This window comes from Cyanistes caeruleus, chromosome 8 (assembly GCF_971803275.1).
Source record: "Cyanistes caeruleus chromosome 8, bCyaCae1.hap1.1, whole genome shotgun sequence".
In the NCBI taxonomy this organism is placed as follows: domain Eukaryota; kingdom Metazoa; phylum Chordata; class Aves; order Passeriformes; family Paridae; genus Cyanistes; species Cyanistes caeruleus.
The window spans coordinates 8,300,138-8,327,504 of NC_141708.1; the positions used below are offsets into that span (position 1 = coordinate 8,300,138).

A 27,367-nucleotide genomic window follows, 5' to 3' on the forward strand; every position below is an offset into this window, starting at 1 on the left:
TGAAAATGGGGAGTGCCTTTGGGAAACTGAAAGGTGGATGGTACAAACTAGAAGGCTCGAGGCAACTGAGTAGTACCTGTCTGGAATAATAACTGTGTCCTGTGTTCTGCACAACATCTATTGTGCAGAAAACAAGGCTGGGGTTTTGTGAGACCTGGGAGAAGGTGTGGGGATACTTTTAGGATGGAGGATTTAAGTGACACACAATGAGTTCCCTTCTAAACAACAGTGGTTAGCTTTCCATGTATTTTGCAAGAAAGGATGGATGGTTTTGATATGCTGCAAGGAATATGAGGGTAGGGCAGGGTGACTGGGCACGCCACAACTTAATGGAATTCTGCAGAATAATGCATCTCAGTTGGTTTGATGCATGGGTTTGTTGGGATTTCTCTGTAATCAGGCAGAGATGATCTGTTGCGCACACTATATTTTATGAGTTTTAAACTTGAGTCTTATTTGTGTTATGATACACAACAAATGGGTATATTTGGACAGTGGTTCTCATGTGGGCTATGCTCTACATGCTTTTCACACTTTTCTTCAAGCTTTTAGCTTAGATTGTAGCACATCCTTACCAGTGCTTTCTCTGCTCTGTAACAGTGATATCTTCTTGGCCCCTTGGTTGTTTTTTCTATTTCTCTCTTACTTTTTCTCACTCTGTTAGAAGCATTTGCAAAATCCCTACACTCACAGGTTTTTCTGACACTGGCAACAAGGAAAAAGTGTAAGCATAAACCCTTTAATCATGAAATGTAAACAGTTGTTGGCTGGTTTCTATAACAGCAAAAATGGAAAAAGCAACTGTACAAGAAGTTGGTCCTTAGGAGTTTTTATTCAAATCTTGGGAGATTTTGGTGTTGATAAATCTTTTCCAGTTTTCTTTCAATATTTTTTCCAAGCTGGATTTGCTACTATGCTGAATTTGATTAGCATGGAGAGACTGTATGAGGCAAAAGGCCTTGAGCCCAGGTAACTAATTAACCACAGGGTTCAGAGAAGGTGAACACAGATAAGGCTGGCTGAGTGCTTGAAATTTTACAGGCAGCTTTTACCAGTGGATAAAACTCCCCCTTTGTGTAGTGAACCAGCACCTTTGGGGCTTTTTTGTAAACAGAGGGAAGATAGGCTTGCCATAATTTGTGCTGTCTGGCTTCCTGTTCTTCATGTGGTTGGAAGGGCGCAGTTTCAATTCAGGAGTGACAGAGGAGATGACCCCGACTTGAGGGTCTCTAAAGAGGTTACTTTGTGTAACTAATATGCGCTTTTTTACAATCAGATTGATGATGCAGATGTGCTTCAAGTTTTCTGTGCAGTTAATTCACTGAATTTAAGGAGGCTGGAGAGGTAACAATGTTTCTTCCCACTAATTTGCACTTTCAAGGTACTGTCTCCTTGTACTTTATGTGTAACCACAGTACTTTTAAACCACATTGATTAAGGTTCTACTGTTAAGTAAAGCCTTTTAAGATTTTCCTTGATATCAAAAAGCCTTTATGAGGCCTTACTAAAGGAGGAAAAAAGCCACAATGAGCTTTTAACTGAAGAGAAAATGTCTTGCTAAGATTTGTCAAGATAACAAACTTGCACTGGTTTTGTGATTTAATTCCTTGCATGATCAAAATGCAGTGCGTACTTTGTAATGAGACCATTCAATGTTTATTTTTTAATAAACTCCCTTTTCTGTTATAGCTTGGCTTTAATCCAGGGTGGTGAAGAACAGGACAGTTTTGGGGTCCTCAGAAATGGGAAAATCTTTAAGAGACACCAGCAGAACTGGTGCTCAATGGATGTGAGTGGAATAGTGTGGCTGGGAAAGAGAGTAGCTGTAGAGGACATTGTGCCTTACCACACTTCTCTTGAGCATGCTGTGACTTGGGAGAAGCAGGAGAACTTGGAAAATGCATTTGCTGACTTCCAGCCAAGCTGGTAGTATTTATCACTGTGAAAAGAGAAAAGCAGGCTTTGTATATCTTGAAATGAAGTAGGATTTGTTTGTGAAATAAAGGGCTTTACCTGTCTGAGAGGCCTCTTGGAAGGAACACATGATCTCATTCCCTTCAGGGATGTCTGTATGCTCTGTGGGTGATGATGCATGCTGGAGTCCTCTCCAGATGATCAGTGTTCAGGTGACTCCTGGATGAATTATTTGTTCAGTAATTGCCAAGCCTTTATGGTTTTGTGTGGTTCAGGGATGTCCTTCTTTCACCACCTCTCTGAACTCGTTTCAGGAGAGTCTTAAGCAAAGCAGGGACAGGAGCAGGTCATGCACCCTTATTCTTGCTGAAGTGTGGGACAAGGGCTCCAGCATGGCTTCAGACAGCACGGAGACAAAGACTGTCTAGAAAATCTACAGTATGGTGACTCTTGGAGAAGATGAACACAAAGAGGAGACAACTGGTAGTGTGCCAAGTGCTAAATAAGGAAGGGACCACCCGGCCAGTGTGACCCTAATACAGGTCACTTGCATAAACAGAATGGCAATCTGGGACAAGATGCAAAGCTGTATAAGAAGGGAACTGGAAGCCTTCCAAACTATTTTGGTTCACAGGTGTGAGCAGGATAAATATTATTGTGATGTAACTTGGTCGACATAAGTCTCTCTTGATCCCAAAAAGAATAACATGAGGTAATTCAGCAGTTATTTTAATGTAAGAAATTATGTTCTGGGGACATTTTTAAAAAATGAAAATGCATCTGTTTATATACTGATATTAGTTACTTTGAAAGGCCTTAAGTGTTTCCAGGACTTTGTGCCACTGCTCTTCAGATTAGAGACTCTATTTTTGGCACACCAGTTGCTGACAGTACATTGTGCCAGTACATTGTCAGCATTCAGTAAAAGTAGCAATAATAAGTTAAGCAGAACTGCATATCTCAATAGAGAGATGAATAGGAGGCTCTCTAAGCATACCCAGAAGGTTTAGACAGAAATTATTTTGATGGAATTATTTGCAATTTATAGAAAAGGGAAGTGCTCAGCAGTATCCCAGGACTGCTGCAGGTAGTGGGGCAGATGCATGGATGGCTAAGTAGACTTTTACTCAGATTGAGATAACTCTTAGCTGTGTCCCAGGGTTATGGAGCCCTGCAGCTGGAGGTATTATGATTTGGTGAGATGTAAATCTTAAATCCTGACCATTTGTAGTTGGTAGAATTTAATAGCTTCTTTTGTTCAGAGCAGGCTTCACAACCCTAATAGCTTGCTTGAATCCTAATATCAGACATTCCTTATCATTTTTTGGTGAAGGAATTTTTATATTCTGATCTATTCCAGTCTGCTCTTGGTGAACACTGTTAAATAGCTGCTTTGTTCATTCAATTCAAAAGTAAATGGTTCTTTTCTGAAGTTTTTCCTATAGGAGATAGAAGTTTGGATTCGTACCCATCATGTTTAGAACTCTTTGAGATAAGAGGCTCTGCCTCTTTCACAGTGCATCCTCCTACACCTGGAGATGGAGTGACAGGTGGATGAAAGAAGAAGATATGAGAAAAGAGTGTGCTCTGCTCTGCTGATGTAATATACAGGGTGAAACTGAGCTGGCACTGAGAGAAAAAAATTAATGACTTTTTCTGGCAGTGAATTTCTACATCCACCCAAGGACCAGGAAGTTTCATACCCATCTCTGACCTGTATCTCTGGTGGTACCTCCTTCTGCTATGAGGCTGCTCCTAAATACACAATACTCCCCCGTGAGGTCACTTGTTTATCGGGGTGAGGAGAAACTAATGGTAAATTGCTGCTGCTGTACGTACTTTTCATCCTGGGCTTAGGACAGCAAAACTGAAATACAAAATGATCAGGCTCTAACATTCACATGGATGTGATTTGTTTCTGTGAGTTCATTCTTCTATTTAGAGAAAGATATTGCTACCCTCCCTTCTGCACTGACACAGTTGCCAAAATAACCGCTCTTACTAACTGGCAGCTTTAAAAGCCAGCCTGCAGCTGACTTTGAAACAGAAGGTCAGCAAAGGGAGCAACAGACTTCAATTCAGAGCTTTAATGGGAGCCATTGACCACAGCAAAAGGCCTTGACTGGAGTGTCTAGAGTGTGCTTTGCACAGGCCAAAAAGTCACTTTCATATTCTTTGAACCTTTTGTATAAACCTATATATTTTTCACTCTGTGGATTTCAAGATGAATGTGCAGCCGTGTGCTAGATGTGGCTATGGGGTTTACCCTGCTGAGAAGATTAACTGTATAGATCAGGTCAGTTCTCTTTCTTTATCATTTTGGACTATAATAAATGTACAGATTGGCACTTTTAACACTGTGCAAATCTCTCAGTTCCAAAAGTTCTTTGCTCGTAACTGGGTTCAGAACTGAAATGAATTAATCACATGTATATATTTGAAGAAAAAAATAGTCAAATTCATTAAATGGATGGTAAGAATCAATAGTGAGATTTTAAACTTAGCAGAATAATAATAATGAAATACAAATCATGTCTGTTTGGTTTCTGTTTTGTGACATTTCCAGACATGGCATAAAGCCTGTTTTCACTGTGAAGTATGCAAGATGATGTTAACAGTAAACAACTTTGTTAGCCATGAGAAAAAGCCTTACTGTCAAGCGTAAGTGTATTTCCTTTTTTTTTTTAAGCAGAGGTTTACTTTGCCTAGTCATTTTAACATAATGGAAGATCACTGTTTGGACTCAGTCTGTTCCATGTGTGATGTGAAATTAGGTATTGTCTAAGGCACCTATAATAAGTGCTTTTATGCGTATCTTTGGATTTACGTGAATCACAAGTAATGGGAAACTCTTTTTACCATTTTTTACCAAATCTTCTTCATTTGGCCAGTGTGCTAAAATATACCAAATTAAGTTCCTTTTTAGTATTGTGGGAAGGAAATAAAGCCAAACACAAATTTTAGTGTTTTCCAAATCAGTGGTTAAGAGTTAACAAGGCTGAGCTAATCATAAGGAAAATGTATAAAATGCAGATTTTGGTGTTGGTTTGTTCTAGGAACTTTTTATTTTATAATGATCAATTCCTGTCAAATTTTTCAGCAGAAAAAGGAGAGATGACAGTTGTTTTTTATTCTATTATTCTCTTTTGTTATTAGAAACACAGCATTGATATGATGATCATTAAAATTAATTTTGCTCTAGGCGCCTACTCCCTACAATAATAACTTGAGTGTAATCTAAGATCTCTGTGTGAGTGGGGGAAAAGTTGTGTATAGAGAGGTGGAGGTTGATATTGTGTTTTTGAGTGCTTGAAGAGAACCTTTCTGGTGGGCTGCCTGGTACATCCCTAATATCCTTTTACACTTTCCATTTTCTAGGCACAATCCAAAAAACAATGCATTCACGAGTGTATTTGAAACACCGCTAAATATGAATGCAAAAAAACTGTCAGAAGTGGTAAGTGAGGTAAGAAGCTTGAGGGTTAAATGTGTTTCTTCCACATTTTGACAACATACTTATGGCTCTTGTTTTGTAAGTATAAATATGTGGTTTTTACTTACTTTCCTGTGTTCTTTTAGATCAGTAAGATCTCAGCTGCGTTTGAATCATAATTTTTTTCAATATTATTAGTCATGTGAAAGAAATCTTAGATCTGGATTTGCTTTTGCTCTCAGAAGGAAAAACTGATTGGAGCTCCTCACCTGTATATCTGATAATCTATACAGAAGCACAGTTCGCCTAAACTGCTCAGAGCTGTGTAAACTTAGTGACTAAGCAGGGTTGCACAACCTCTGGAAGCAATAACAACACGCTTTGTGATCTCATCAGAACCCGTACCAAACAACAGATAAATTATAACTAGGTGGGGCTCAGGCAGAAGTTCTGTTTTTACCTTGTCGAGTATTCCCGCCGGACCCGAGGCGGGAGAGGGCCGGGTCGGGGGAGCTTTGCAGGGTTTTTCGGGAGGTTTTTTGGGGATGGAGGCGCTGCCACCCTGCGGGCGCTGCGGTTCCGAGTGCGGCCGCCAGGGGCGCTCAGGGGCCGCGGTCATGGCCAGCGCCGCCCCGGGATGTCCCGCAGCGCTTCCCTCCAGACCCAGCACCCACAAACCCGCACTTCCAAAACTCTGGGGAAAGAAAAAATACAAGGAACGACCAATAATCGATGGCTATCTCACTTCTCTGCTTAATGCTGTGTCTTTGAACGTCGCGTCTTTCTATACTCTAAAATAACATTACTCATCAATTATTTCACAGGCAAAGCAGTGTGTTCTGATGTGATTAGCCATCACTAAAATTAACAAAGGCGGTTGTATTTCTTAGATTATGGCATGCTAAATTCATTCTGATGTCCTGTGTTAGCTGCAAAAACTTGATGCACGTGAATAGCCTTTGTCAGACACTGTATCACTTATCATTTTGTACAGCATTCTTATGCCTCAGTTTTTGCAGTATCATGGGCTGTAACAATTTCAGCAATGACTGTCTCACTTACTTTAAACTCTGTGTGATTCATCTGCTCAGGAATGAGTTTGGTATTACTGCAGGTTCTATTTCTGGTTTAGGCAGTGATATGAGACTGATACTTCCAGTGCATGTGAGTACACAAACCAGAGAAATTATAGCTCAAAGATCACTTTCCCTTGTTTTATACACCTTAAACACCTTCTGCCCTTTTCAATCACATAATGAGGTTCTGTTCCAGAGAGAAAATTGCTAAGGGTAGTAAAGAAGCTGATTCTGCAGTACCTGCTTAAAGGAAGTACTTCTGTAAAAGTTTTGAGAGCAGGAAAATCTTTCACTAGTAAACATATAAAATAATAATAACTTGGGAAAGTTTCACCTGCTACTATGAAGGTCTGCTGTTTTTATATTTAAGTTTATTTCTGATGCAGAAAATAGAATGTTTCTTCAATCCCAACATGATGTTCTCACATAAGTCTTATGTTGAGACATCAGCTGGAATGCAGAGATAAAAAATTAGGTCTCTCTATACAGAATTTTTGTGTTAGCAGGCAAATCAATCAGCTCTCTGCACCTCTGTGCTTAATTTATAAATGGGAATAATGGTGCACGTGCTCAGTGACATTTCTGTCCAGTCAGTTTAAACTTCCTACTCTGAGTTTTTACATCTGAAGAGTGAGTTCTATAACAGAGCTGTGATTTCAGTTGGATTTCTACATGCTATCATGATAAAAGTGGCAGTAGGAACATAATGATCCAGGACTAAATATAGTAGTCATTTACATATGCACAGTTAGGATATGACACTGTGCAGGGAAATAGGAGAGTAGAATATTGCTCATTGGTAATAGTTTTTTCATCTAATGCATTGACACATCCTGCTTAAAATTTCTTAGGGATTTCAATTCTCATAGATTATTTCCCCCAAAGTATTATCTAAAGATCAAATTATTCTTTCAGAATGTCATTCCAGGTTTCAGGTGTAATATGCTTTACATATTTCCTCTATAGATGTGCAGCTCCTGTTCTGGCAGAAATCTTAGGTAGAGCTGGGTGTGGAGTAGAAAGCAGAGTTTTGGCCTTAGGGCTAAATGCAATCATCACCTTTTTTTATCCCCCCTCTCATTCTTCTCCAAAGGGGGCGTATGTTAGGAAGTACTAGCAAACTACTAAAATGAGTATTTTTTAATCTTTTTTCTTTTAGATAAAATATCGAGAAGAGAGTGAACAATTCAAATCAGTCTTTCAGTGGGATGCAAGGTCCAGAGAAATTGAAAGTGTCTATAAAGCCCAACAGCTGGCTACCCAGGTATGAAATATCCCTCCCAAGCCAGCAGCCTGCAGGAAAGCAAGGACTGGCCCTGGCTGTCCTGACTGTTAGAGGTTTAACCACCACAATTCAATGATAAAAAAAAATGCTTTGCTTCTCATTTGGCTAAACTTTTCAAGGTGAAATAGCTCAATTATAGCTTAAGAGAGAAGAATCAGAAGGTGAGGAAGGAAGAGTGTGTCTAGAGTCAGCTGTTGGGGCTGCTGCATGTACAGCCATACTCTATGTGTCTTCTCTCTACTGGCACTGGAGCTTCACAGCAGGTGATCTGATCCCCAGGGGGTGTTGTTTGAGTTTCACTCCAGGATCCTAGATCCTGTCATCTTGATGTCAGTTCTTGCTATACAAGTTCTGCCTTGGCACTCTGAAGGGATGTGGAATGTAGGCCTTGTGCTATACAATTTCACTTCCACAGAACTGTGTGTTTCTCTTTTTTTTTTTTTTTTTTTTTTTTCCTGTCAGATCAGCTGTTTGAGTGTTAAAACCGGGGTGAAGATAGGTAGTTATTTAGTTTTTGTTTTGTAGAATGCTTACTATGCTGCCTATGAGGAAGGAAAATCATGGTACCCAGGAACAATCCCAGATCCTGAGATGGTCAAGATAACACAGGCACAGAAGGCTCTGAGTGATGTAAGTGGACTGATATTTGGCTTTATTTTCATGGTCTATCATATTCTGAAGACTTACAAATGCATCAAAAGCCAGTCCTTGGTAAAATGTCACCTCCAGCCTTTGCAGGAAGAATATCTGGAGGGTCTGCCTACACTCTTATCCTTGTTAGGATTTTGCCAAAGCAGAGACTGACATGTTTATTTCTGTCAACAACAATACTTAGCCATGTAAGTGATTAAAGTCACTTAAGAGTTCTATTGCCATCATGCATTTATGTATTTATGTAGCTCAGAATCACTTCAACTGCTGACCAAACAGGTGATCTGATCCAGCAGGAAGTGCTCTTTCTCTCAGTAGAGCAGAACTCATGATGGAAAACGTGTCATATTTTCCACCTACCAGACATTTCATTGGCTGAATTTCCATGACTGATGAAAATCACCTCTGAACTATGACTGTATCCATGCACTGGGTTAGTGACTGAATCAATATAGGCAATTAACAGTGGATAATTGAGACAAATGAGAAATATTTTCTGTTGTATGTAGGAAATAGTTGTAACTAGCAAACTTATAAAGTGTAAGTTCTTTAATTTATTTATTTTAAAATAAAGTGATACATACCTTTAGGAATCACATTAAACTACAGTGGGCTCTTCTCTAATGAACAAATCCATCTTCTAGTTTCAATATACAGAAGATTATGAGCCACGAAGAGGCAAAGGCAGCTTCCCTGCTATGATCACTCCAGGTTATCAGGTTGCTAAGAGAGCCACCCAACTAAGTAGTAATGTAAGTCACATGGGGTTTTAATTATATTTTACACCTCTGAATTTGTAGAATCCTGGGTTCAGGCCATTCACTTGAGATGTTAGATTCTATGGTGGATATTTGTTATACTGCTACAAAGTGAGAAAATGTTAACATGATGCAGAAAACAGGGATAATAAACTACTTGGCCTGGGAAGACAATTATATAGAATAAATTACAATGTAGATATTTCCTGGAAAATGTAGCAACTTTTGCCATAATTTTTCACAACCTGAAAAAGATTCTGACTTGCTCAGAAATGTTCTTTAATTCATTACCTTTGCTTTCACATTATGGCTTTATTAATCTAATTATTTACATTTGACATTTTTCACTTTAGTATTTGAAATCAAATAGCTGTAATATTGAAATTAATTCATATGCAAGCTACTTTAAATTTATGCACAGAAAATTGATTATTTATTAAAAGAACAATTTACATGAAAAAGATAAGTAAAAATAAATCCCATAAAAATAATTTTAAAGTATTGCATTGCTTTCTGCAGATACTATCTACATTGTCACTGCAGTGTGATCTTGGGACATTAATGACTATTCTCATGGTATTTTAATCAGATGTATGGCTCCCATAAATCAATTGAAAATTTGAATATCTGGGTCCATTTCTGTCTGTTGCTGGTATTCAGCTTAAGAAAATTGGGCCTTGAATATATTGTAGCTTGACTGTGGAGAGTGGAGAGTGTCATGACTGCTGTTGCTCTTTATCCCTTGAAGCCTTCTGATAAGAAATATACTTTTGCTGCTTATTGTTTGTAATATGGATATATATGTTTTCCTCTTCAGGTGGAATATAAGCGTGGGCATGAAGAGAGAGTTTCAAAGTTCACCTCTGTTGTAGACACTCCAGATATACTTCATGCAAAGGCTGGAGCACATCTTGCAAGTGATGTAAGTAAAACAGAGCAGATTGATCTGGTTTTGGCTCTGCAAGTGGTTCCTAGGGTATTTATAAATTATTTGAAGATATGAACACAAAGAAAAACAAAAAAAATAATATTTTAAAGGCAGACTCCTTTTACCATTGAGCATTTAATTCTCTCAGTTACAAAGATCACATTCGATTTGAGGCCATTTTAAGCTATCAGAACAGAAGCTGAGGAACCAATCTGTTCCATACCCAGCAAGTGGCTGCCATGCAAAGTAAGGAAAGAAACTGCCTGACTAATGTAAATAGAACAAGCATCTTGCAGACACCTAAAGTACTTTCTTTAAACAAGCCTTTTCATCCTACACCCTGAACAAGACAAAGGGGCCATGCAGAAGATGTGTGATTGTGTAGTTAAAGACCAAATTGCAAAGATTCAGACTCTGTGGTTCATCTTCCTTTTGGCAGATGACAGCCATCGAACGCCTGACTTTGCAACTTTAAAGATTGATTTTGTGTGCAATCAAGATACATTTGCTCTAATTGCTCCTGAACTGTCTTGAATTTTTACAGTTGAAATACACAGAAGACTTTGAAGAACGGAAGGGAAAAGGCAGCTTTCCTGCTATGATCACTCCAGCTTATCAAATAGCCAAGAGAGCAAATGAATTAGCCAGTGATGTAAGTGTCTAAAGCAAAATCTCTTTTGGGGAAGAAAATATTAAACTATCACACAAATTTTAAATGAAAACATACTGGCAGCAATTCCATGAACGTGGCATACTGATCTTTACTGGCTTTCTTTTCCTTTCCAAACATAACAAAATCACAACACCCCTGTACTCTTTAATAAACACCATAAAAGGACATCAGTATTCTTTCAAAGTGTACAGTTAATTGTGCTTTGTTATTGGAAACTGAAAGGAAAGCTCTTTTTGTTGGAGAAGATAACATATGGAAGAACATATAACTCAAAGGAACTGAATTTAAAACATTGTTAAGAGTCAATGAGGAAAATAAGAGATCTGTAATTTTGAAGGTAAAAGCAACTGACTCTAAAACAATTACATGCCTTTGTTTGCCTTTGATCTATGGAAAATCCTTCACTTTTGTCAGCAAACACACATAGTGATTAAAGGGCAGCATCAGGTTACAGGCATTGTTTTGACTTAAGTAAATGTAGTGCAAATCTTGGTCTGAACTTGAAGGTTGATTGCCTAAAATTCCCTTTATCACTGAAGATAAAGCATCTTTCAGAAACAAACCCATTTATTGATGGGGTTCAGATGACCCTGTGGTAAAAGTGTGCTCTGTGGTAAATGTGAATTTGAATTACAATCAGTTCTACTTTTTTAAACTGCTGGAGCACTGGGTATTAGCCACTGTCAAGCAGGTGGTGCTGAACACACTGAACCAAGGGTCTGGGTTGAAATGGTGAGTCCCACATTCCTAGTGCATTATTAAAAATACACCACTAGTTCTGTTTCTATATTGTCAAGCGGGTATATTTGACTTGTGCAGGTTGGTGGCAGTGGGAATTTTGACAATCCTTTATTGACAACATGTGCATGTCATTGGTTGTTATTTATTGTGCAGCATCTGTGTACCAAACTAAACTCACCCGGATTATTCGTTTCCTTTTTTCCTGTTAGGTAAAGTATCATCAAAGATATGAAAAAGAGATCAAGGGAAAAGCCAGCCATACAGCTGGAACAGATGTTGCTTTTGCAAGAGAAAATGTAGATCAATATGGACAGGTAGGCAACATCCAAGAGATAGCCACGCTGATGTTGATCATTACTGCAGCTGATTGCTCAAGGCTTTAGAAACTGGTGACACCTATTTTCACTTTGTTTTCCTGTGTGAAAAAACAAGGTCTCAAGGGGAAGGATGGTGTGCAAACAGCACTGTGCTCCTAAAGCACCATGTATCTGTCACTGGCACCTAAAGATGAGACTACAGAGTGGCTGCACTGTCACTGCATGATCTTTATGGTGGGGCCATTCCTAAAGACTGACCTTGGCAAATTTTATCTGTGCACGTATGCACTCTACATTTCTATTGTGGTGTTGTTACGTGTCACACTGAAATGTGCTTACTCAAGGAAATATTCCCATTCCATGAACAAGGAAATTCAGTCAGGAGAAATATGAAAGGGCTGTGAAGTGGTAGAAAGTTGGCAGATAGCTAGGTGTCTTTTTACTGTGGGTATTTTCACAAATCTTGGGAGCTTTGCAGCTCTAAATATGTGTTAGCAGCACTGAATCTCTTAGATACACAATCTCTTGGATTTCACCTCTTCTACAAAAGGGGTATTATAAGCCTGATAAGCTGTAGTTCTGTATTTGTGGAACCAAATAGGCTTTAGTTCTATTTGGTCAGTGGCATTCATTTTGCTTATGTTTCATTTTTTAGGGAATACAATTGGTTTTGTGGTCACCCAAAATGCACCCAAAGTTATATTCCATTTAGGTTAGGGAGATAGCACAGATAAATACACCTGAATGCAGCTAAATGGAATTTGAAAGGAATTGAATAGTGTTGCTGCATAAAGAAAACTATATGGTTGATCTCAGGGGTTTTTGTCCTGCTCCTCAGTAGCTCCATATCCTTTGGAGAAATGAAGGAACAGGGGCTGTATTTTCCTAAAACCTTTGGTATTTTACTTTTCTTCACTTCTGTCCAAATCTACATTTAGTATTCTGTGGAAAGCAAACCATCCTTGAAGAATATGAGTTTAGAATTGTAGCAATGAAGCCTTCAATTAGTTCTGTCTTTTGAACTACTACAAGTTTTAATAGGAATAAACAAATAAAATGAATTTGAAAAAGCACTAATTACATTTCCAAGCATTAGAATGTTTCTGTTTTAGAATTAATTTAAATTTTCTTTCTTTGAAAGTACCTTTGAAACTTCAGTCATGGACTTCAAATTCAATTTTAGTTTTAATCTTTATAGATTGGATACTGATATTAGTAGTCAAATAACACAGAGTCACTGAAATTAATGGATCTTTCTGAGTAAATTGTGACTTAACATGGGTAAAGGGATTAGATTTCTAACTGTTGAGATCATCAACAATGAATTGACTGTGCATCAGACATATATATAGATATAGACATATATATGTACATGCATATTTATATATACAACACGAGAAAAGTTAAGGAATCTTACTGTAAAATTCCTGGGGTGAACATCTGTTTTGTTCATGTTTAAAAAACTTAAGAGTGACTAAAATAGTTTTCCAAACCTTTGAATATATGCAAAATATTAGAAAATACATTAAAATGTATTTAAGAGGGAAGCAAAAAACAAGCTAGTCTGGAGAATTCAAACCCTTTAATGGCATTTTAAGAAAATAACTAAGGTGATTAATCAACTATATTTTTTCTTTTCTATGCCTATTTATAGAACAATTTAATGCCATAGTAACTATGGCATCACATTGTTCACAGACTTGTGGCGTGACCTATTTTAAAACATGACATTGATGGTGCACAAAATGGCCTACAGTGGATGGTTTTGCATTGAGAACACACAAAAGAGATATCCCAGATATTTGTAGACCTATCTGTACTCTCCATGGCATTCTTGACATGCATTCTATTCATGGCACATTCTATTTTCACTCAAACTGCCTCTTTACTACAAAAGATTTACAAAATACTGCAGAGAAGACACATTACACTTTATCTCACTTGTTTGTGTTCTTGTTTGTACTCCATTTCCCCCTGAGATTTTGTCATAGAAGGCTTTGGGAGGATTATCGTCCATTACAATTAAAAAAAAAAACCCCTCCAGTATTTTGCTGTTAAAAAATCTAAATGGCTTTCAAATTGTCAAATATTTACACATGACCTTATCTGTAGATGGATTTAAGTGTGTTGCTTCCACAACAATTCGTTTTTGTTTTTTAATCAGACAAATGGAATTTTGTGATTTTGTTCACTAAGGAGTTTGGTATTTTGATATCTAGGTGTCTCTGCTACATTTATTAATCCTTCTTCAAAATACATCACTGCACTGGAGAGCTATTATTTTTGGTCAATTATGATGTGAAAAATGACCATGGAAAGATCAAAAGAGCTTCTGTAACACCACAAAGTTAACATTAAACTTGTTAACTTTAAGCAAGTCTCCTGGCTAACCAAACCATTAGCTATTTTTATGATATTCCAGGGGAACATGTATTGACAAACACAGAGGAAGCAGATATCATCTCTGTAAGAGATGAGGTGAGATCAGAAGGGTATATGTCATTGTACACTTGAATGTCATCTTGACCACAGCTAACAGCTACCTAAATTTCTCTTGGAATGCAGATAGCTTCAGAGGCATAGGTAATATAACAGGTCAATTTATTCTTAAATTTCAGTCATTTTTTCATTTTAAAAAAATAAAAATTATTGAATCCATGAAACTCCCTACGAACAAGGATTGTCAGGCTTTGTAAAATAACCCATGGCCCTACCTGCTCATGTGTGATGAGTAAACACTCTGAATTTTCTTCAGGGATATATGGATGAGTTTGAGGAACGCAGAGGGAAAGGAAGCTTTCCTGCTATGATCACTCCGGCTTATCAAAATGCCAAGAAAGCAAATGAATTGGCAAGTGATGTAAGTACGAAACCTGAATCAATACAATTCATAAACAATTAAAACCAGCAGTTTGTCAGAGCAGTGCCTGGGAGGAGAATGCTAAAACTGCACTTGAGAAGTAAACAAAAGTGACATTTCTCTGCATTGCTGGGAACTGGATGGCTCAGGGGATTAATAATATCCATTAATAGAAGGGGGCACAGCTTCAACTTGCATGAGGGAGGAGATGGATGTAGCAACTAATGGGGATCCCTACTGTTAGGTTAACCCTCCTGGCAAATCTGCACCTGTATTATTAATGAAACCTTCAACTGCCTTAATCATCCTGTGGACTACTGTGGTATTCCCAGTAGTGAATAAATGGAGGATGAATGAACTGTACTGGTTTTGATATTTTGATGTATCACGCCTCTAGCACAAAGCAAGTCATATGGAGGAGGTGAAGCATAAAGTATGACACTGTCACTTCACAGAAGTGAGCTTATTTCTGGGATGTGATTTTTGGTTTTGGGTGGTAAACTAAAGAATTGGCAAAGAGGTGGGGGTGTGTGATTCCTGCATCCAGCCCATCCATTAGAGGGCCTCATCCCTTTTTGGGGAGACCATTTCTGGCAGTGACAAAAAATGGGTCAGTCTGTAAGTCAGTACCCTGTGGCTGCTCCGAAGGGTTCCTGTGAGTGACAACTTTTGTAGTGTGGACACCTGTCCCCGACGGGGCTGTCTGAGCTGATGAGCTCAGTCTGTCTTCTGGAGAGCTAACAGATGGTTGAGTCTTTCAGCTTGTATTAGTCTGGACTAGACATGAGCAATAAACTGGAGTGAAAGGATCAGTCATGTTCTGTTACCGGAGCTTATCATTGAGAGAATATAAAACACCTCAAATCCTCTGTGACCAATCCCAGTTTGATGACAAACTCAGTGGTCCCCTGTTTAAACATGAAATATTTAACCTTTCCAGATAAAGATCACAGTTTCATAGGTTAGGTTTTGAAAATGCTAATGGTCAGTGGTTTCTTCATTAATTTACAATACATAGAGTGAAGAGGAGGATTGGTTCATGGCAGTAACATTTGCACACTACACTATTTACCAACCTGCCTTATAGTTCCAAAGCCTGAGGAAATGTGTGCAGACTTGAAAAAATGAAAAAAAAAATTGTAAAATGAAAAAAAAAACAAACCACTTTGCAATTCAGTTAATGTAAAATAATTTATAAAAATCCAGGTACTACCTCTCTTCACCCATCCAAGTCCAAATTATGTTAATAACCTGATGTCTAAATTAAATTTAGAAATCCCTTATTTCAGTCTTGATTTTGTAGAATCAAGGGAATTATAATTCCTTCCTAATTATAAAACCTTCAATAATGAATTCAATAATGAATTATAATTCCCTTGAACACACTAAGAGTACAAAAAAATACAGCTTTTTAAGCAAGCTGTTTTTTACAAAAGGAAAAGTTTGCAGAGGACTTGATGACTATCTGTAATTTTCTGACTAAAATTAAGGACCAAGGATTAACTTCGTTAATAGAAGAGCACACAAGCTCCAGCCAAGAATCTTCTAGTCATCTGTTCAAGCTATGAACAACAACCAGTGATGTTCAGTCCATGTCAAAAAAATTAATAAAAAATGCTATCTAGTAAAATGCCTTGAGAGGGACTGTGAAGGGCTATGGAGTTATATTTGGGTTATTCAAGGTAGTAAACACAGTGTTTCAGCTTGGCAAGTTCCATTTACTTATCAGAGAAAGCACAGGGAAGATATTATCCTGACTCATGGAGCCAGTCTAAATAGTAAGGATGAAAAGGTGCACATCTATTTTATAATTCTCCCTACTTCTTTTCAGATAAAATACAAGAAAGATCTTTCCAAGATGAAAGGTGCAGCTCACTTTCACTCCCTAACAGCTGAAGACAACTTGGTCCTTAAACAAGCCCAAAGTGTTAACAAGCTTGTCAGTGAGGTAAGGGCTTGAATCAATCTCTTAACAAGTTTGGGAGCAGCTCATACAAACATTTGTGTTTGATCAGTAAGGACTGCAAGTTAAAAGAAAGCTGTTGTTCTTACTGCATTGTACATAACAAAAATCATCTGTGTGTAGCACAGCAACTGGAGAGAAAAGCTCAAGAGCAGATCTTCAGGTGCTGCATTCTGGCCCTTCCAATCATCTGTATGAAAGTGTGGGAAATTAACCTCAGGAGAGTGATTCTAGTTCTGACCACATGGAGAATTGAATCCTGGAAAAAACCTTCCCCAAACCTGAATTGTACTTCTAGTATGATATTATGGTATAATGCTTTAGGATGAATTTGGTGTGTACCTTACAGTGTCTCAAAGGGTATTCTAATAATCAAAAAATAAGAACAGAGACAAAATTTATACCTGGTTATACATAAACCATAAAATATATAGCTGGTTATACAGATTTCTGTTTTCTTCCACTATGTTAAAGACTACGACTCACTGATAATTGATTCTTTTTCTGCTTGGTAAGGGAAGATTGCAAGAGAATTCTCAGTAGATTCTGAATTATTAATTTATTTATAGTGTCATATCAGCTATAAAACTATTAATAAATGTGAGTTTCTAGAACTTCCCCATGGCAGTTTCAAAACTTATACTCTTGAGATGTCAAAGTATAAAACCTTCAATAATGAAAAACCCCTGGAAGTACGGCTGGAAGGGGCCTCCCAGGCCAACGATTCCTGGCTCCTGCTGGTTCGACACAGCATCGTATAATCCTCCTATTCCAATTTCTAGCCTACATTTATTCCTGTCCACTTCATTACCACTGTGTTTTGTGCTAGTGTTGCCCTTTAGTTTAAAAAGTTCTTCTCCCTGCATGGTTACTTTTCAAGAGGTTTACAAATACATCATTTTTCTTTCTCTCTGCCTTTGATTTCCTCGACTAAGCAAGCTGAGTTCCTCTCATCTCTGTCTTTCACTGCAGCTGTTGCAGGCTGAGTACATGTTCCTTAAACAGGAATAACTGTAAGAGTGCAAAAGCTCTTGCTGAGGTCTTGCTGGAATCTGGTGCATGGCACATTTGTACATGTTCATTTGCCCCACACCCACCTTAGATGTCTTTCTGTACACCTTCTTTGTATATCGTTGCTTTGTTAATAGTTTTTCTCCTGACACTGTCCTGTGTACTTTGCAGAGGATGAAACTGTAGGTTTTTTTGCCTATAAAATAAGAACTGAATATATGAAATTTCTCTTCATATTAATTTTCATCATATGCCATCTGATGAAAACCAATTATCAAAATCTCTGAACAGTGGGTCTGCCTAATAAAAAGTGTGTGAAGGAACTTAATAGACCAGATTAGGGGTTTACCATAGCTTCCCATTGTGCATTTTTGTCACTAAGGTGGAGTACAAGAAGGATCTTGGAAACAACAAAGGCTACAGCATGAATTACTGTGACACTCCACAATTCAAGAATATGAGCAAGATCTCAAAATTCACCAGTGATGTAAGTTTTCAGTTCTTTGTGTGTAGCTGCTGGAATCACAGGTCACTGTGTTTGCTTCAGATAAATGTGTGCTGGTAATGTGATAATAACTGATTTTAGCCTGTTCTTGTACAACATTTTTCCTAGTGTGTCCTGATGTATACCTGGGGCTCATTTTATTTAGGATTACCAAAAGAACCATTTGGAAGAGAGGTTACTAACCATGGACTGCTGATCTAGAGAAGTCAGTTATTGCTCTTGTCTGTCATGATTATTACTTATTTTATTGTGCATGTCCATTTCCTGACTAGTTAGGCAGAAGATACTTCACCAGAGTTCATGCTAGAGAGGAACATATTACAGTGTGAAAATAAATAGTGTTAATAACTTTACCTCTTGTTTCTCATGAAATACAATTTTGTTTCATACTGCCTCTTACCATTCTCTGAAATCCCAGAGGAGTAAATATTTTGCCATACAGTACAGATGGTGGAATAATCAATTTTTCTTGTCAAATCCCCCACTCTGGAGTTGGTGCACCAAAGATGCACCAGAACAATCCAATTTTGTTAATTTTTGAATGCCTGAATATTGGCTCCCTGAGACTTTGTTCTAGTATTTATTTCTGATGAAATGCAGATATATCTTCTTTTTGTGGCACTCAGATGATATGAAGAGCAAGTAAATGATATCTTGTAGAGCAAGAAACTCATGGAGAGTTTTAGCTTTTATTTTTTGAAGTACCAAGGCTGATGTGGACTAAGGAGTTCCTGTATTAGGGCAACACTAGTAGACCAGAGCTATAATAATTTGTGTCTCTGCTGTAAAATATAGAAACTCTGAAAAGCTGAAACTTTAGTAGAAAAGTTGAATATATTTTCTCAGAATATTTGTTTGTTTGTTTGTTTTTGTTTTTTGTTTTTGTACAGCTTAAATACAAGGAAACCTACCAGAATGAGATGAAGGGTCACTATGTGGGTATTGGCATGGACAAGAAGATGCTCCATGCCATGAAAGTTGGCAGCTTGGCAAGCAATGTGAGTCCCTTTTAATCACACTTGTGTGGCTGTTGCCTCCTTGTTTTTCAGTTTTTCCAGAATTAAGTTGATAGAAAACTTTAGATCACACTGTACTGGGGATGTGATGGATAGATGTGTTAAGAGGGGAAATTCTGGAAACCCTTTTGTACTGTTTTATGGCTCACAGTGTAAGCTGTTACATGGCTGTTTTATGGCCCACTGTGGAAGAAGTTAAAATAAGAAATTTCAGTGATCTGGCAACATACTGAGATCCTTCAGTCTTCTTTGACATCAGTAGGATGCTGAAGGTTGTTTGCCACCACCCCCAGGGTCAGACCTTTGCTGAAAAAAACAGTCCTTAATGAAGATTTCTGGATTCCAATTTAATTTACTGGGTTAGTCAAGAAGCTATTTCATTACATACCATTCCTTCAAGTACATTATTTACAAATCTGTAAGAAGCTTGAGAACTAAGCAGAAAGATAAAAGAGATGTGTCATAGGTGGAAGTTAAGTTAATGCTCCCACTGTTGGCATTGGATTAATTGAGAAGCTGAAAAAGAATCAATTAGTGGCTAAACTATGCAAATAATTTCATTTTCTTTGTCACTCATGACATTGAACTTACTTTGTTTCTTGTATTTAATATTAATATTATTGTTTCTCCTTTCCTCTTGACTGATAATTATTCAAACAAATGACAGGTGAAAAAAAAAAAAGAATGATTTTTTTTGTTCTCCTTGTGTTTCAGATAGCCTATAAGTCTGATTACAAACATGATGGTGTTGACTACAATTACCCAGCTACTCTCACTCCTTCATACCAGACAACGAGGAAGTTGGTCCCTTTGAAAGATGTAAATAATTTTATTTTTTTGTTTTTGTTTCTTTTCCCCTATGACTTGCATAGCTCATCATCTCTCTGTGGGAGAGATTGTGATAGATTGCATGTGTCAAATGATGATTTAATGGAAGGACCAAACAGCCATTGCTAACAAAGTTAAAGCAAAAAAGTGCAGTGTCAAGAGATCTCAGAGCAGTAGGAAGTACTGCCATGTCCTGCTGCTGGCTTCAGTTCAGCACAGGTTGTAGAGTGATGTGAAATCTGTGACTGCTGCCCTAGCCCAGCTCTGTGCTGCAGAAGTTCCACTGTCCTGGGGCAGCTTCCACAGCAGCAAAAGCACTGACAGCACTGAAAGGACAGGGGGGCTAAAACAGCCTTTGTGAATCCTTTGTGAATTCCCTGAGGACAGGGAATGTGTAGCTCCTTGGAGGGGAGCTGGTTGGTCACAAAACCGTGCCAAGGAGGAGCCCCTGTGCCTGGGCTTGAGTTGCTGCTGGAGCAGTGTGAGGAGGTTTGTGTACTGCTGTGTCTGTGTGTGTCCTTCAGAGAAAGGAAGCCTGTACAGCTCATGGTGCTTTCGTCTCTCACAGGCATTAAAAGCTTGACTGATCTCCTCTACCCTGTAACTCAGTTAGGAGCACAGTCACCAGGCATTGCTTGTAAAATCATCAGGAGGAGAGCAGCAGCTCTGCAGGGCATTTCTGACTTCCTAAAGTTTATACACCCTGTCTTTATGCTGAAATTGCAATAAACCAGCAGCACTATGCTTTAGACAGATCATTAATATTATGTGAGATTTATCTGGGTCTAAACACCTCTTCCAAGACAAGGATGGCAGCATGAAGAGCTAGAAATTTGGAACCCTGGTGTTTTTGAGGAAGTATTTGGCATACTTCAGCTCTAAGATGAACTATTGCCTCTATAGCAGTAATTTCAGCTTTGCCTTTGTAAAAGCTGAAAACAGTATAATTCAGTGCTTGATTGCTTACTCATGCTCTTAGAGAGTTTAAGGTAAGCATAAATTCATGTCCAAAATGTAAAAAACATTTCAGCAATTCCAGTGGCTTTACAATTGATAGTCAGCATCAGGATTTGAAACACGTAATTCCTCTGGCCACAGAGACTCAGGTGCACCAGTCCTGATCTAGGATTTTGAATTAGTCCCAGGACTTGTGTGCTCCGAAATAACCAACATGCTTACTCAGAACTCTCTTTGGAATACAACTCCCTCATACGCTAAGAAATCACAAGTAGCAATAAATACATAGTTAAAAAGAAATGATCCCTTTCCATGGAATTAAAATTCTCTCTGTCTCTGAGGAAGCAAATGCGCTGTTTTAAGTACTTTGATCACTTTGGACCTGTGAGATAATTCAGGCCTTTTTTCCTAGCTTTTATCATTCTGGCAAAATGAGGAAGTTTATATGAGGATATGGGAGATAAGAAGGTTTGCATTGAAATAGTTTCAGTAACTCAAAGTCTCTAGAAATATGCTCCACTTTACTGGAAAGAAGTGTTCTTAAGGAACTAGTTTTAAGCAATGTGATTTGCAATGTTTGCAAAGTGGTGATTAACTACAGTGAATATTAATGAGGGCCTACAGAGAATAATAATTGTGTTTTGTAGTATAGCAATGAGTCCTTTTGCAGCAACAGGTTTGAAAGGAACCTTCATATGGGGTTTTTTTATCATGCATAATTTGGGGCTTGAACATATTTATTTAATAACTTATTTTTTTTGTTACCATATTAATGTGTTAGTAATTTAGTAGACTCCAGTTGTCTTCATGGATGACATTAAAATGACTTTTTTTTGGCACTGTAAGTAGGTATTTTTCTTTTTTCAACATCCACACAAAACTCTGACCACAGAGGGAAATTCTGTGGTTAATTTATTACATTAAAACTCAGTAAACACCAAGTATAAGAGAGTTCATTTGTCAGTGGTACACTGGACAAACCTCTTCATAGACAGTTACAGTAATTCTTGTCTGATAAAGATAAAAATGGACAAAGTGATGGTTAAGAATATGAGTTTTATAGCAACGATTTTGTGGAATTTATAGCAGTGATTTGCAGCTATTGCTGCATCTTTGTAAGAATTTGTGGGTTTGACAGGAAGGGATTATAAGTGAAGTAATTTTCAGAGTGGAATAAAAACTGTGACCTCAGACAGGGAAGCTTTCAGAGCACTAACTCAGATCTCATTCAAGAGATCCGGAATTTTTCCTCAGCTCTATTTATTATGGTTTAAGTAATATTTTATCCAGAGTATTAGTTATCAAAACTTCATCTATTCAATCTCTCATCTTCCAGTTTGACCATTTCTTCCTCTACTAATTTTTTTTTTTATTATTATTTTAAATTAGGTAAACTACAGGCAAAGCATAGACAAGCTGAAGTACAGCTCTGTTGCCAGCACACCACAAATTGCTCAAGCCAAAATAAATGCGCAGCAGCTCAGCGATGTAAGTTCTGTCACTTTTATTTACTAGAATGATGAGATAATTTTATTTCACAGCATTTGTAGCCTTATCTGTTTTATTCTTGTTAGTTCTTCAGCAGATTCATAGCCAAACCAAGAATACATATTGAATGAAATCACTTTCAAAAACGTGGCAAGCATACCAGTAGACCTAATACTTGTGTCCACTTTTAAGATTTGTATCAGTGTGCTTTTTTAAGAAATTATTTACTGTGTATTTATTAAGGGAAGGTTTAAATTTTATCTTTTGGGTTTAAAGATAATCAGTAGCTCTTTTATTTATAGAATTAGTTTCTACTTCCTAGTGCTTAAGTTAGCCTTATTGCCTTCATACTTGCATCACAAATTCTTATGTGTATTTATAATTTATGGCAACAATAACCTGAAATTTAACAGCAGTCAATTAGTCTAATGGTTATATTTTTACTAAGTTAAAAATAACTGAATTTCTTGCTGACCTTTTCAACACATGCAGTTGAACTACCGAGCCCAGTATGAGAAGACAAAAACAAATTACACTCTACCTCAGGATGTACCACTGTTAGTGAAAGCAAAAGCCAATGCTGAGTTATACAGTGAGGTAAGTCAAGCCTTGAGGAAATACTGGCATTCATGATGCTGTTTTTAGACTGAAATTAATATAAAGATGATGGCAGTCTTTCTGGAAGCATTTAGCATTTATCATTCGTCTTTGTACTAAACAACATGAATTATGGTACCCAGAATACACAGAGATCCAATTTCAAGGACATTGAAACCCTAGACATTTTTTTCCAAGATATTTTCAGATGATCTGAATTTCTTTAAATCAGTAAATCAGTATTCACTCCACAAAACTAACTGCTTCTGAGGTGACATTTTAATGAAGCAACAACATTTGCACAGCTCTAGTAATTCAAAGTCCAGTGAAGTCAGTTGGAAAGAAACAATGACTTCAGCCAACATGGATCAAGCCCACTGTTGCTCCATTCCTGGCAGGATTCCTGGCAATAAATAGTGATCAATTTAGAATCTTGTGGGTTAAAACCAAGTGCTTGCAGGAAAAGTTGAATTTCTATTTAATTTATAGAGTATTTTTCAGGCCTCCATTGTCATAGATAGTTTTGGAGGAAAAAGAACCCAAGACAAATAAGGGCAAAATGAGGAAAAAACCTCCAGATATTACTGGTGTGACTTTTATTTTTTAACCAGTTTCACGATTTTTCGTGGTGTTCAGTTGTCATTACTGCAAGTTTTTTGTGTCTTGTGTTCTTCCCCTAAGTTTTATTTAAGTTGCATTGGCAGAGTGTTGTGGAGGAACATTCTTTGTGACTGTAGATGTCAGGATGCATGCTCTTTGTTAGATACTGGTAAAATATAAACATGTAAATAGCCAAATCCAGAAACTGGGGTTTCCTGAAAACCTTCATTAGGCGCATGCAAGGTATGGATGAAGGCATACTTGATCTTGCTTTAATGGAATTTCAAGTGGAATATTAAAAAACAGCTTAAAAAAACTATTACTTTAAGTTCCTCTAACTTTCAGGAGTTAAATATGTGTTTCTCGTGTGTTCCATCAGTGTTTGTGAGATAGTGAGTTCATGGGTGTGCTTTTGAAGACAATCTGCTGATCATAGGGGCTGCTTCACTGACCTCTGCTTCACACTGTGGGCTGGTCTCAGAGCACGCCAGCTGGATTCCTTTTGAACACTCTCCAGGAGCTCATGTAAAGAACTGCAGCTTCAAATTCAGTGCATAGGACTTGACTGATATAATTTGGGGATGGGAAAGAAAAATCCTGAATTGAGTGGTGTGTTTGGTTCTTAGCACTAACTGTTCTGCCTATGGATCAGCTCCTATAGATCTATACTATTTGCATAGGTAGACATAACCAGAGGCAATTTTGAAAAATCCTCCCTCCTGCATATCTGTCTGAAATTGAGAATTATTGATGGATGTTCTGGCACATTATGTGCTTGTGAACTCCAAGAATAAAATTTTGACTCAATGCTAGACAATTAATTAGCTGAAAAAGACAATGAACTATGACTTAAGAAGGCCCCAGTTTGTGGACTGAGCATATTTATGCTTCTGGTTTTTCTCTGAGTCATTTCCATGTTTGTTTGAAAATCCTGTGTGTTTATGAGTTAGTGACATATTGCTGTCTTTCCTTCCTCAGATTAAGTACAAAGAAGGCTGGGAGAAGAGTAAGGGCCGGGGCTTTGAAATAAAACTTGATTCTCTGCCTTTACTTGCTGCCAAAGCTTCAAGAGATCTTGCCAGTGATGTATGTTACATTTAGTTACCTGGGAATTACTCTTTGTATAAGTAGCTATAGCACAGGGAAATAAAGCATAGCTCGCTTCATCTGGATTTTTAAATCCTGCATTTGGCTGTCCATCTTTCTCAGTGGCTAATGAAGAGTTGGAAATTTTCTCAGATTCTGCTGTGAAATTTCACCCTCCAAAAATTATTTTTTTTAAAAATCATGTGTACAGGGTGAAGCAAAATTTACACAATAAACCCACAGTGAAATTCAGTGTTTTAAATTGTTTATAGCCTCAAAAATAGAATTATCATCTCCTACAAAGAGAATGCATATTTCTTTAGTCTGCTTCCTTAACATAAACACATGTATATAAAAAAAATTCCAAGCAAAATCTTTCTAAACAAGTTATATCAAGATTTTTAACCTGTGGAGATGCAGAAAAAGGAGACACTTTTTCTGCAGCTGGAAAGTATTCAGCAGTGGTGGGGATTCTAAAATCCCACCTCATTAAAAAATTCAAGCCTTGAATTCCTTGCTTGGATTGATTTCTTATCTTTGTTTTTAACAGCCAGATAATTTAGCTAATCAGAAGAATTAAAGTTTATAAGCATATTCACCTCAGAGGGCTGAGCCTTAAAGAATGAGGTTAAAGACCTCATAAATGAGGCTAACCTTGCATCTTTGTAATTTCTAAGAAAATCTGGGAAATTTGAAATGACAATGAGATAATGAGACTGAGCTCTTCTAAATTTTGACCATGCAAATCACCAGTTAAAAACATATTGCTTATCCCATAGGTAATTGGAAATAATCTTAGATTTATGCTGGTTTTTTGACAGATTAAATATAAAGAAGAATATGAAAGAACAAAAGGAAAAACAACTGAAACCAAGGACTCAAGACTTTTGCACTCTCTGAAGGTGGCCAAGATGAGTAGTGAGGTAAATTATTTCTCTTATTCAAAAGGTGGTTTTCATAATTAGGAAAATTTCAGCAAAACTATGTGATCTACCACTGTTACTGCTCTCACTGTAAGGAATTCTTGGAAGCATTTAACAAAATTAGCTTCCTTCACCATCTGTTAATCTGCAATGATTGCACAACAGGGGATTTTGGGCAATGGTGTCCTTATTTTGGGGCAGGAAAATAACAACGTGTTAAAACCTCAATATGAATAAAAGATCATCATATTAAAACCTCAGTATAAACTCTTCTACACAGAGCTTTCAAGTCTGTAAGGGTATGTTTAAAAGTGAGATGTACTGTAATAGGAAAATGTTTCTAGAATCTAGAAAATTTATCTTGCCATCTGTTTTGTCCCTTATAGGACCTGATTTCTACATGTGCTTGGGGTTTTTGCCTAATCTGTGTAAGGACCCAAACAAAAGGGGTGACTTAAGATAGCTTTGAAATATCTGACACAGACAATCTATTTAAATCCTCTTTCTAGATTGCCTACAAAAAAGGTTTTGAGGAGAGCAAGGCCAATTTCCACCTGCCCATGGATATGATAAACCTGAGGCATGCTAAGAAGGCTCAGGCACTTGCCAGTGACTTGGATTATAGAACCAGACTCCATGAGTACACAGTGCTCCCAGAAGATATGAAGACCAAGTGGGCAAAGAAGGCCTATGATCTCCAGAGTGATGTAAGATGATGTACACCCAGCTTAACCATTAAAAACAGTACAAGAGATTATAATTTTTTCTATTTAATATTAATTCTTGTTTCATATGAACACTGATTGTACTATGGCTTTTTAAAATGTCTTTGCAATGCCTTTGAAACTGGAAAGGGTGCACATGCTCACTTGCAAACATTATACTTGTGTTCCTTGTGTCAATAAATGTAATTTTCCTCTGCAGCTCCAATATAGGGCAGACCTGACATGGATGAAAGGAGCTGGATGTATCACAGAAGGAAGTCTTAATATACAACAAGCCAAAAAAGCAGGAGATTTAGTCAGTGAGGTAAGCAAAGTTCTTGGGCTTCTGTCTCTTGTTTGTTCAAAGGTTCGTTTACACTTATTCATTCCATTACATAATGTGGAATAGGTAAGGGATCCATAAGAAGGAATATCTAAGAAATGGAAAAACTGATGTGCATAATTTAGTTATTCTATAGTTTAGAAGATCCTGGGTTAGAGATTAAAATTATTCCCTTTGTATAATTATAAAAATAATCTATGAGGTAGAAATCTCTGTCGTTGTGCTTCCACCTCTTTTTGTTCTCCTGTTCATTTTGCAGATCAGCATTGAAATTCCATTTTCACATGCTGCATGATGTACAAAGAGGCTTTAAGGAGCAGTATTTAAAAATTAGATATTTGTTAGCCATAGTTGAAAATTTCCTTGCTCCTTGGCAAGTAGGAGCTGTGACTTTACTGACAGCTTCAGCTTTTCCTGCTTTTTATTGCTTTTGCTTTATTAATTCATGGCTTTGCACTGCCATTAACCTTATGGAAGTGAACTTTCTCAGCTTCTTAGCTATGGTTGAGCAGTCTCACTAGTGCTAGGAAAACTAGAGAACATAAAGAATAAATTGGGGGAAGTTTGACAAGAAGGATAAAATCCCACTTAGTTCTGGAAGGAGGAACAGAAGCCAGTTAGTTATTGGCGATCACACTCTCTGACACCTTGGGTCTCTGACACTCTCTCACTACTCTTACAAAGGGTAGAAAATACATCTCAGAAACAAA

The 27,367-nt window shown here is 37.5% G+C and overlaps 1 protein-coding gene across 1 annotated transcript in view; it reads left to right on the plus strand.

Annotated features, from left to right (window-relative positions):
* The first annotated feature begins 740 nt into the window (after window positions 1-740).
* The window catches only part of NRAP (nebulin related anchoring protein), a 51,803-nt gene continuing 25,176 nt past the window's right edge, over window positions 741-27,367 (plus strand). Inside the window, exons 1-20 of the mRNA XM_086899170.1 lie at window positions 741-4,210; window positions 4,481-4,575; window positions 5,293-5,380; window positions 7,583-7,687; window positions 8,234-8,338; window positions 9,004-9,111; window positions 9,935-10,039; window positions 10,590-10,697; window positions 11,669-11,773; window positions 14,532-14,636; window positions 16,468-16,584; window positions 17,993-18,097; window positions 19,006-19,113; window positions 19,846-19,950; window positions 22,306-22,404; window positions 22,897-23,001; window positions 24,580-24,687; window positions 25,509-25,610; window positions 26,120-26,317; window positions 26,535-26,639. Of these exons, the coding sequence (XP_086755296.1) occupies window positions 4,139-4,210; window positions 4,481-4,575; window positions 5,293-5,380; window positions 7,583-7,687; window positions 8,234-8,338; window positions 9,004-9,111; window positions 9,935-10,039; window positions 10,590-10,697; window positions 11,669-11,773; window positions 14,532-14,636; window positions 16,468-16,584; window positions 17,993-18,097; window positions 19,006-19,113; window positions 19,846-19,950; window positions 22,306-22,404; window positions 22,897-23,001; window positions 24,580-24,687; window positions 25,509-25,610; window positions 26,120-26,317; window positions 26,535-26,639 (2,148 nt within the window). The 5' untranslated portion in view covers window positions 741-4,138. The remainder of the gene's footprint in view (window positions 4,211-4,480; window positions 4,576-5,292; window positions 5,381-7,582; window positions 7,688-8,233; window positions 8,339-9,003; window positions 9,112-9,934; window positions 10,040-10,589; window positions 10,698-11,668; window positions 11,774-14,531; window positions 14,637-16,467; window positions 16,585-17,992; window positions 18,098-19,005; window positions 19,114-19,845; window positions 19,951-22,305; window positions 22,405-22,896; window positions 23,002-24,579; window positions 24,688-25,508; window positions 25,611-26,119; window positions 26,318-26,534; window positions 26,640-27,367) is intronic.